Consider the following 11,276-nt stretch of genomic DNA (forward strand, 5'->3'; position numbering starts at 1 on the left):
GGAGGATTTATCCCTTCCTCTGCTATTACCCGCTATCGCCAGCACGCCTGCTCTCCCTCGGTACTGGTGTGGGCAGTAAGAGCCCGGGAGAGCAGGCTGGTGAAGCCGTCGTGCTCTTGTCTTCCAGCTCGATGCAGGACTGCCCATGGACCTCCTCTCTGAGCTACGGCCAGTCACCTGCATCTTTGTCCAGCTGCAGCTTGCTGCAGGTACCAGCTCGGAGCATCTCAGCACCGTCCTCAAGGAGGCCAGCAGGGTGATGCTAGAAATCCTCTCTCCTCACAAGGGCCACATCAACAAAGTCCTCCTGTGTGATAAAGTGAGTGGGGGGGAACGGTGGCCTCCCCCAGCGCCAGAGGGTGGGCAGTGAGCGCGAGGGAGAGACTCCCTCTTAGGCGCTGTAGCAACATGTTCCACATCTGTCCTGGGCAGGGCTGCACGTTCCTCTGCGTGCTGGGACTCCCTGGAAACAAGCTGCCCTGCGAGAGCCTTCACGCCCTGCAGAGTGCTCTGGAGATCTTCAACTCGTGCTCCACCATGCTCAAGGAAATAGAGTGAGTGTGTGGCGGGGGTCGGCGGGGTGCATGCTGCCTGGGACGGCGCAAGGGGGCTTCCCAGAAAGAGATGTGCCTTCTAGCTTGCTCTCCCTTGTCCCTGGCAGGAAGGAGGCAGTGCCCTGAGAGGTGCAGGCAACCCCTGGGCTCAGCCCACGGCAGCCAGACGGAGTCCCTCCAAGCACACTCTGCTGGCCACCGTGCTGGAAAGAGCCCTCGTGAGGGCCAGAGGCCGCTGCGGCCAGAGGCAGGCCCTTCTGGGCCACTGCCCCATGAACGGGGATGGGGCCCAGCCACCTGATCCCAAGTGGCTGTCATCGCCAGGCGGTGACATGGCGGGCGCCTTCTTCCCTCTCTCTTTGCTCACAAGAGGGCTGTGGCCCTGCCCGTGCTCTGCCCCTGCCCCTTGTCCCTTGCAACCTGCAGATGTTGCACCCCTGAGCTCTCCACGTCCCCGAGACCCACGCTGGCAGGGCAGCACAGCCGGTGGCCCAGGCTGGCACCGAGGGGAGGTGTGGGAAGGGATGAAGCCAGGTGGGCAGGACTGCGCCTGGGGCGCTGCTCAAGCCCTGCTGTTTCTCTGTGTGCCAGGACAATGTCTGTGGCAGTTACCAGAGGGACGATGTTCTGCGGAGTCACTGGCCACCCGCTGAGACACGAATACACAGGTATTGGCCTGGAAGGGTGCCGCGGGGCTGGCGGCACGGGCCACACCGACGCATGCTCTCTCTCTCTAACGCGTGCTCTCCCTCTGGCAGTCCTTGGCCAGAAGGTGAACTTGGCTGCCCGGATGATGGTGCACTACCCTGGGCTGGTGTCCTGTGATGCAGTGACCTACGCCGCCTCCCGGCTGCCCGCTTCCTACTTCAAGGAGCTGCCGCAGAGAGAGATGAAAGGCCTCAGCCAGCCTGGCCCTGTCTATCAATACGTGGGGGTCACCGAGGAGAGGTGAGTGTCCTCTGAGACGGTCGGAAGCCCTGGCGTGGCAGGCTTTTTGCCCCTCTCCCCTGCTGTCTCCAGCTGCTGAGAGAGCAGGAGTGAAACCACAGGGATGGGGAAGGTTTGTCTGTCTTGGTAGACACAACCTGGCCTTGTGGGCTGGGTCTAAAGGGCTTTGGGCTGTGCTTTCCGTGCTGTGCTTGCTCCACCACGTGCCCTGGGAATGCTGACCCAAGGAGTTTTCTGTCCCAGCTGCTCCGAGCAGGAAGCTTTGGGCCAGTCTGGTCCCCATGGGGAAACGTGGACCATCGGGACACTCTTCCTCAGGTCTTCCTGCAGAAATCTCAGCTCTTCTGGGCCAGGATTTCACCTTCCCTTTAGAGGACGGTTTGAAGGTTACCACTGCCGTCTCTTTGAGACTGCGGGAAGACTTGAGCCAAAGGTGCCAGGTGCTTGGCGTCCCAAGCCCTTCAGGGACACAAGTCCCCCTTTCAAAGACGCTTGGTGTTCTTGGCCAAAGTGGTAAAGCTGTCTCCCAGCCAACAGCACGCCCTGGCTTCTTTCACGTGTCTTCTCCTGTTTCTCTGGGTTTGGCCTCTGGGGATGGACTCTTGATATGTTCTTCTGTCCCACCGTGGCCGCTGGGCTTCTTTACGCTTGAAGCTGTCGTAGCGTGTCAGCTTGAACTTTGGCTGGGAAAGCGTGCAGGGGATAACAGCCTGCTCCAGAGAAAAGCCGGTACCCGAGGAGCACCTCCTTCCCTACCACGCCAGGCTGCTTCTCTAGGTCCCCTGGCTTCTCACCATCTCATTGACTTGTGTTGTCTTTTCCCCTGCTTCTAGCATCTTTGGCGTGGGTCTTACCAAGAAGAGGTCGGAGTACGTCCCCTTGCTGGGTAGGTGGAGAACGCCTTGCTCTTCTGAAGCCCAGGTTCTTCCCCTTGGTAACTTTTAGTGCCTTGCTGGGAAGGGAGAGGCTTTTACCAGGGATGGTGTTGCCTGCAGCAGCCCTAAGAAAGCGCCGCCTGTCTTGGTCTCTGCTTGCTTGATATCTTTGGGTGGAAAACGAGGTGGGGCGCCTGCTGCTCCCTGCTGTCTTCCAGAGCTGGTAGGAAGGTTGCTTTCAACTGTGGAGCTGCTCACAGCCTGGGGGCTAAACTGATCCCTGTCTTTGGGGTCAGGAAAGAGATTTCCTTCTGCCAAATCGATGGAGAGTTTTGACGGTGGGTTCTCCTCCTTCTACTCCTCAGAGCTGCTTTCTTGGCAGCATCTGGGCGAAGACACGGAAATGTCAGGAGGCAGGGGATGCCTGTATTCACTCGGGGTCTTGCCGAATGTTTTGGGCCCTGTTGTGGGTTAACCCCGCTTGGCAGCTCAGCCCCACAGAGCCACTCGCTCCCCACAGTGGGATGGGGAAGAGAATCGGAAGGGTTAAAGTGAGAGCACTGGTGCGCTGAGATACAGACAGCTTAATAGGGAAAGCAAAAGCTGCACACACGCCCAAAGCAAAATCAGGCATTCATCCACCGCTTCCCATGGGCGGGCAGGCGTCTTGCCATTTCGAGGAAAGCAAGGTTTCATCACGTGTGACGGTGACTTGGGAAGACAAATGCCATCACTCCGAATGTCCCCCCTTCCTCCTTTCCGCCGGATTTTCTTGCTGAGCACGGCGTTGTATGGTCTGGAATAGGCCTTTGGGCAGTTGGGGTCAGCTGTGGCGGCTGTGGCGGCTGTGCCGCCTCCCAGCTTCTTGTGCACCCCCAGACTGTTCGCCAGCGGGGCAGCGTGAGCAATGGAAAAGGCCTCGACGCTGCGCAGGCGCTCTTCAGCCATAACTAAAACCTGGTTGTGTTATCAACAGCGATGTTTGGTCACAAATACAAAACATAGACCTGTACAGGCTATTGCTGAATAAAATTAACTCTAGCCCGGACCAAACCAGAACGGGACTGGCGACGCTGCCTTAGCTACTGGGAGGTGCTGTGCAGCTCACGGCACAGCGAGGAGATGCTTTGAGTCTGTTTGGGACGCGGCTGCCTGAACCGGCTGCAGTCATCCCTTACAGTCTCGTGCTGGATCGCTGCGGGGAGTCGCATGGGGCCGGCAGAATCTCCGTGCCTGTGGGATAGGGGAGAGGGCGAGGGGGCTGCGCTGTGGGGCAGGCAAGCAGGTGGCCCCGTGACTGCTCTGAGGAAGGCAGAGGTGCCCAAGCGTGGACGAGCAGGTGGGAAGGAGGCCTGGGTGCCGGCAGGCTGGCCGATGTGGTAGCGGGGAGGGAAGCTGCGGTGGAGGGTGCCCGCAAAAGGGACGGCTCTTTGCTTTTCAGCACGCCCCCAGCAGCTCGTTCTCTGGTTTGTCTTCGCAGGTCGGAAGCAGGAGACTGACCTCTTTGTCAGCTGCTTGAACGCCTATAGGGATTCAGGCCAAAGGAACATCCTGGCGGTTGAGGGCACGATGGGCTGTGGAAAGAGCCACTTACTTGCTGAACTGGCCTCTCTAGGCCAGGATGCTGGCCACAGGTACAGGTTTTCCACCTGTAGCTTTGCGACGCTGCCCCTGCCCATCCCCTGACAGCTGTGGAACGCTCCAGCCCCTCTGCCAGGGTACCTGGCCCTTGGACTGCAGCCTCCCGACAGAGCCTCCTGGAGACACTGCCTGGGAGCACCTGCGTGCTCCGCTCCCGCCTCTGCCTCTTTGGGGAGTTGGAGGTGGCTTCTGGAGCCACGGCCTTTCCTCCTTCCCCCCTGGGTCAGGCACAGATAGAAGGAAAGAGCCCAAGCTCAGTGCTTTTCATCCCACTCCAGACCCCAGAGACAGCAGGGCTGCCTGTCTCAGAAGCCCTGCTCGCCCTCGGCGTGTTTCCCAGGAGGAGCACGGGGGCCTGTGCTCTGGCAGGCAGACCGATAAGGTCTGGAGCCCAAAGGCAAACCCACCACTTGCTCCATTCTTGCCTCTCAGCCCCGTGAGTTCCTCTGCAGGGGGCACGTAGGGAGACCTAGGCCGGCGCTGCAGAGACACAGGCTCTGGACCCGGCTCTCCCGCTGGCTTGGCAGCAACTGCCCCTCTGTGCCCTTTCTCGTACGAGGAGGGAAAGGCTTGGCCTTCTGTGGGAAGCGCTTGGAGATGGGGGGCTGAAGAGCTCCCCCCAAAGGGCACCTCCGCCCCTCTTGTCTTAGAAGGCTGGGGCTGTGGGGAATCTCAGTGCCTTTTGCTTTTGCACCGCAGGGTGGTTGCCCTGGAACTGCTGGAGATCGACATGAGGCAGCCCTTCTCTGCCATCCGCATGCTGATGGCCAGGGCCCTGGGCCTCCAGGACTGTGAATCGCGCGGCGACAGGCAGCGCGTGCTGAAGACAAAGCTGCAAGGGACAATCGAAGAGAGCAGCTACTGCCTCCTCAATGACATTTTCGGTGTCAAGGTGAGAGCCAGAGGCCCCTGTGGACGTTGAGAAGGCCTTCTCCTGAGCTTGTCTGGGTCTGACCTTGAGTGGGCACGCTGCTGGGAGTGCCTTAGCTCCGGGGTGGGCATTGCGGGGGTCACAGTGTGCATTTGCCATGCCTGGGCCCGGGGGGCTCCCTGTCTGTGGGGCTGGTGTCCTGCGCCGCATCCGCAGTGCCCGGTGCCTTGTTCGGCACCCTGGAAGTGGCACTGGAGAGAGGCTGTTCCTGACCTCGTGCCGAGGTCACCGCTGTGCGAGGGGTCTGCCCCAGCCAGCCCACGATTCCCACAGCCAGAGAACCGGCTCAGCCCAAGCCCCAGCTCTGCAGAGACCCTCAGCAGAGGGCCTTTGCTTTAGGCTCTGGGTGGAGTCCCCGCTGCGGCTCCCTGCCCCTGTGCTGGGCAGAGGTGAGGTGCTGAGGCTGTCAGAGACGGTGGGCTCTGCGGTCTTGCGTGCTGGGTAGGTGTGCCGAGCCCCGGAGCCGTGTTTCTCCCTGACTCTGCTTTTCTGGCCAGTTCCCCATTTCGGACAATGTTCGCGAGATGGGTGAAACTCAAAGAAGACTGGAATTGCACTCGACTCGGCTGAAAGTGCTGGAGAAGGTGAGCATTTCTCCTTCCTTCCCCCTGGGTCAGAGAAGGAAAAACCCTGCCGTCTGCGGGCTCTGTACCACTGAGGTGTGAGCAGGCGGGATGACTGCGCACCTGGGTCATGGCCCGTCAGAGCCCGAGAAAGCCCTCGCCCCCCCACTTCCCCCCGCAGCCCCACAAACACACCCGAGGACTTTCCTCCCGTAAAGTGTGCCCTGGAGGAGGAACAATGTCTTCTGGGTTCCCTTGCCCGAGCTCCCTCCTTCTGCAGGGCAAGTGATGTTAGGTATGACCCTCCAGTCTCAAAGAGTCAGTAAGCTTCCGAGCGGGAAAGTGGCTGGGGAGAGACTTCAGAGCATCCTCTCAAGAGCCGGAGGCTAAATCTCGTCCCCTGCAAGACAGCTGAGAATCCACTGGATTCCCCTCAGAGCAACCTGCTTTTTTTCAGACCCTTACAGGAGATTTTGGCATATTTGTCATCGACAATGCCCATTTCATCGACCCTGACTCCTGGTTCATCATGTCACCCGTGCTCCAAAAGGTCTCCCTCTTCATGGTCATGAGCTTAGCCCCAGGCTACAAGATAACAGAGAGCTTTCGCAAAGCCGCAGCAGACAACGCCACGTCCCAGAAAATCACTTATCTTCATCTGGACAAGCTGAAAGCTTCAGTTGTGATGCAGAAAGTCTGCAAGGAGCTCGGAGTGGTCAGCATCCCCAGGGATCTGGTGAGGTAAGTTGGAGGCAGGGGAGCTCTTCCTGAGGGCCTGAACCTCTGCTGACCGTGGTAGGGAATCAGCCCCCCAGGCAAGGGAGCGCAGGGCCGCTAGAAGCATCCCGGACTCTAGCGAGTGCCAGGCGTGGGCGGCTTGTTATGCCTCACCCTGGTGGGTGTGCGCTGAGAGCGGGCAACTCCCGAGACACCCAGCCTGGGAGGTGTCAGCCTTGGCTGCCGCACAGGGAGGAAGGGAGGAAGAGTCCTGAGCCCAGCTGTGTCTGGGTGTGAACAGAAAAGGCCTTGGTCTGGGTGGCTGGGCTGTGGGGGAGATTCCCCGGGGCAGAGGTCCATCCTCTCCAGGCTCCTGAGGAGAAGAAAGGCAGGGCTCGCTGCTCTGCGCTTTGGGCATTGTCCGCAATTCTTTTCCCGTGGACTTCGGCAAAGGCTGGAGGGTTCAGGGGGCACAAAATCCCAAGGCAGTGGGAGGACGATCCCTTTCCAAAGTGAGGTGTAGCTGTGATGAAGATGCTGGCTACCCTGGTATGCCTGAGTGACTGGCCGCCCACCTGAACTGTGTTTCACCTTACTTTCCTTGTGCTGGTCCCCGACGGGTCTGCTCCTGTGCAGGTTCCTGATCCGAACCAGCTCAGGGATCCCATATTACTGCGAGGAGCTGCTGCGCTGCCTTCGTGCCAACGACATGCTCCAGTTCTGCACCCGGAGGCAGTCTGGAAAAGCAAAGGACAACTGGGAGAGCCTGATCAGTAAGCACCTTGGCTGCGACTAGCGAGTTGCTGTGGCGTGTTCTCCACAGCAGAGTCTTGCCCCGTTGTTCCCCCATGGCTCTGGGCAGAGTCAGATCTTGGTCTGGCGGAGGTGCGGGCTCCTGTGCGCCTTGCTGTTGGGACAGGCAAAGCAGGGGCAGTGAGTTCTGGTGGCTCGGAGGGACCTACATTCTTGGGGCGGGGGTTGTGGGGCTAAAACACAGGGGAAATCCTTCCGAAGCACATGTGCTTGTGGTGTTTCTTAGGCATTCCAATGGGCATGCAGTTTAACTTGGCCAAAGGCTAGCTCACTTGAGAACAAACCCCAGCTTGAGGTGAGGGACGAGCCCAGGAAACTTGAATGCCAAACCATAAATCCCCACAAGAGTGCCGGTAACGGAAGAAAACGGTGGTAATGCCATCTGAGAGAGCAATGCCAGCCAGAGTGCCGCGGCCTTGGGAAGAGCCAGGACTGAGGCCACGTCTTGCATTAGCACCAGCAGTTTCCCTGGCTGGGAACTGGTGGGAACTGTTTTGCTCTGCTTCATGACCACCACATTCAGGGCAGGCACTGGACCATGTCGGGGGCGACTTGTCCCATCCCAAGTGAATCGTGAAGCGCTCGCGAGCTGTGAGTCGCTTTGCGAACTGCCTTATCGGTGCTCTCTTGCTCCGCCCAGCATCTGCAGCCGAGGCTTCATCCCTCGCAGCAACCTGGAGCTCCGAGGCGGGGAATGACGGGAGGGTCTGCCTCCTCAGGCCAGGCGTGACCCTGGAGAACACCGCGCTGCCCATCCCCTTGAAAGGTAAGGAGCCGAGCGCCGCTCTGCCGGCTGTCGGCTGTGCTGGGGCTCCTTCCCGGGGCAGGGGCTGGAGGGAGGCCGGGCATCCGTGTGCTGCAGAGTCACCCTCTCAGCGTGGGGGCTCTGCTGGGAAGGGGGCTCCGGTCCCACCAGAAACAGGCCTGGGGCTGCAGGCAGCCGCTTTCCCCTCCTGTGAGCCTGCTGGCTGCTCTCCGTCAGCAGGTAGGAGAGAAAAGGTTATCCGTGCAACACTGAAATGGCTCCCTCTTCTCACCAAAACAAATACTTTGCTGGGAAAAGGCTTTGACTTGCCTCTGTCCCAACTTTGACGCAGCATCTGTGTTGCTGTTCTCTTTTTAAGTTCCCCAGCTAATGCTGGTCTCAAGGCACTTAATCCAAACCAAACCTCTCTGGCCATAGACATTTGTTATGAATTGTGAAGAAACATCATGCTAAAGTATTCCTGCTGTGAAGTGGCTTTGTCCAAAAAAAAAAAAAAAAAAAGAAAACCAAGAGAAAGGAATAGTATTGTCTGGCCAAGTTAAGGCAAGCGTTGTGGGGAGCTCTGTGTCCACCTGTGATGTGGGGAAAGTTCTCTGTGTGCGCTGTTGGGCAAAAGCCTACTCCAGATCTGGTAGGGCACATCATGGGATGCGCATACCTGCTGGGTCCTGCCCTCCCTGCCCTCGGTGGGGGAGCATTTGTTTGAGCATCTGGCTTTTCCCCAGGCCTCATGGCCTGCGATTCCATCAGGAGCGGAGCCAGTTTGAAGATGCCTACCCTGGGTTGCGATTGCCCAGTAGGTGCAGCCGCAAGCAGAGGAGGCCAAAGTCTACCCCATCTCATGGGTTGAAACTTTCCAGCCTCTCCAGCCTCAGCATGGGGAAGAGGCAAGAGAGACGTGTTGTTTCTTCTTGACAGAGATTGCGCTGACTCAGCTGGATCGGATGCAGCCGCTGACGCGGATGGTTGTGAAGTTTGCAGCCATCATCGGGCCGGTGTTTACCACCCAGCTCCTGTTGCACATCCTTCCCACTGGCCTCAGGACCCATATGAATTCCTCCTTGGACGAGCTGGTGAGCGACAACATCCTGAGGTGGCTGAAAAACACAGAGGTGCCAGAAGATGTGCAAGATCCTACCGAGGGGCCAGCCACCTCTTCGCAGGTGGAGAGCAGTAAGTGGTAGCGGGCAGGTGGACAAGGGAGCTCCCAGCTGTGTCCCGGCAGGGCTCCCCAGGGCATGGTGCGCTTCCCCTGCCGTGAGGGGTGGCTGGGGCTCAGGCAGGCACGGCTCTTTGCGATGGGTTGTTCAAAGACCTTACGGGTCAGTCTCAAAGCCCGCTAGCTTTGCGCTGGAGGGAGGTTCCCACCAAGTGCCATCCCGAGTGCTGCTCGTAGCGCAGGCACGGGAGGGCGTGTGGAGTCCCTGACATCCTCTCCCAGCCACCTGATCAAAGATGCTCTCCAGGTTGCCCCGGGGCCCTTGACGGGCTTTTATTCAGCTTTGACTCCCCTGTGGCGCAGGAGGAAGCTCAGGAGGCTGGGGACTGCCTTGCCAAGAGCAGGGAGAAAGTGCTGGACGGGGCTTGCTTGGGCTGGCGGTGACATGCCCAGCTCCTGCCTGGAGCGCAGCTGAGCGCTGTGTCCGCGGGGCTGGGCTAGCGTCAGCAAGGCAAGCTGGGCCCTTTTGCCCCGTGCTGCAAGGCTCGGTGTGCAGCAGTGCTGGTTGGCTGGCAAGGGTGCACGCCAAGGCATGACTCTCGTGCCCCGGCTGCGACGGCCCTGAGCTGGGGCTGATGCCAAGGCCCTTTGCCTTGCAGGTGTGCAGAGGCCCTCTCCCAGCACGAGGACCGAGGAGCAGCAGCCTGGCGTCTTGGCCTTCTGCGTCCCGCTGCTGCAGAAGGCTGCGTACGAGCTGTGTCCCGGGAGGCAGCGAGTCGCCTTGCGCGGCAAGTGTGCCGCCTTCCTGGAGCAGCACGCGCACAAAGCAGGAGCTGCGGCCAAGGGGAGTTTGTCGCCTTCCACCACTTCGCCGTCACCAGCAGCCAGGACGGAGGCAGCTGTCGGGACCCTGCCGACGGAGGCGACTCATGCAGCTGGGAGGCCTTGGTGCTGGCTGGAGAAGAGCTGAAGCAGGATAGGACCCACGCCACTGGGGGTACGCTGTGCACCGTGCTCCACAGCCCGGGCCCTCCAGGAGCCCAGGGGTGTATGCTGGGGATCGGCTGGGAGGAGGTCTGCCGGGGACGAGCCCAGGAGCTGAGGACAACCACCGCAGACTTTGCTCAGCGTGTCGGCACCCTCGCAAGGGTCCTTGAAGCCCAGTGGGAGAGCGAGAGCAGCTCTTCCCCTGGGGCAGGCGAGGAGGTGTCTAACCCCCTGTTTTCTTTGCAGATGCCGCAGAGCAGCAGGCTTTCATGGAGGAGGAAACTGGGTGAGCAGACAAGGGTTTGATTCTCTGTAAAGGCAGGGGCCTCAGGGGTCTCCAGAGGAGACCAAGGAAGCGCTGGCATTTGCCTGCCGGTTGTGACTCTAGCTTAAGGAAGAGGCTTTCTGTGAGGTGGGAGCGGGGAAGAGATGGCCACGGAGGTGAGACAGTGCTGGAGGAAGCCCGTGGGCTCCTAGTGATGGTCACACTACCCTGGAGCAGGCCTTGCTTTCCAGTTCCTCGAGAGGAGCGCTACAAGATCTGCAGGCGAAAAGCCACCACAGGGAGCCGGGTGGTTTGCCTGGGGGAGGTGACAGAAAGCCCAGCTTGTCTTCTTCTCCCTGGCTACAAAGCAGCTGTAGGAGTCATGCCTGCCCGTGGGCTCGCGCTCTCTTTTGAACAAAGGGCTTTTGATGGCCTCTCTGTGGGGCAAAAGACCAGTGTAGGTGATGCCTGTGCATTCTTTGCTCTCTTCTTCCCCTGGGAACGGTGCTCTGACTAGTGTGGCGGAGCGGCTTCTGCCAGAGGGCGAAGAGACAACTGAGCTGCCCGACGAGACCGACAGGCAGCACAACGGCACACACTGGTGTGAATGCCGAGCCATCGTGGAATCGGTGCTTGTGCCTTTGGCTCGCCACTACGTGGCAATGGGCGATGCCGACCGAGCCTTTTACTACCTTCTGGAGTGTGCTGCTGCCTACCTGCACGTCTCCAACAGCTACATGGTGAGTTGCCTCGCTCGCCAGTGCCCACCGTGCACGGAGTCCTCTCAGTCAGCTGGCTCTGGGCAGGACAACTTCACCGCTGCAATAGGGCATGCCTTGACGGGGCCTTGGAAGGGACATGCTGGGGTCAGAGCCTGACTTCTTCCTCCGGCTTGCCTCTTCTGTGGACGGAGACACAGGCCACCGTGCCCATAGCAGGAGGGGAATTAGCAGGGAGGGGATCTGAAGGAGCACTGGTGCCTGTGCTCTGAGCCGGCGTGACTGTGTTGGGGCGGGCATCAGCAGGGGGAGAAACGGGCCCTCTTAAGACAGATGCC

At 59.9% G+C, this 11,276-nt stretch overlaps 1 protein-coding gene across 1 annotated transcript; it reads left to right on the top strand.

Annotated features, from left to right (window-relative positions):
* Positions 1 to 289: 289 nt before the first annotated feature.
* Positions 290 to 1,494, top strand: LOC128917553 (adenylate cyclase type 10-like; the record flags this gene model as incomplete). Its single annotated transcript, XM_054220830.1, has 4 exons — positions 290 to 319; positions 433 to 554; positions 1,146 to 1,222; positions 1,313 to 1,494. Coding segments are annotated over 4 exons (411 nt in total), but the record flags the coding sequence as incomplete, so codon positions are not given.
* Between the last annotated feature and the right edge of the window lie 9,782 nt (positions 1,495 to 11,276).

Source organism: Rissa tridactyla, chromosome 14 (assembly GCF_028500815.1).
Source record: "Rissa tridactyla isolate bRisTri1 chromosome 14, bRisTri1.patW.cur.20221130, whole genome shotgun sequence".
Taxonomy (NCBI): Eukaryota; Metazoa; Chordata; class Aves; order Charadriiformes; family Laridae; genus Rissa; species Rissa tridactyla.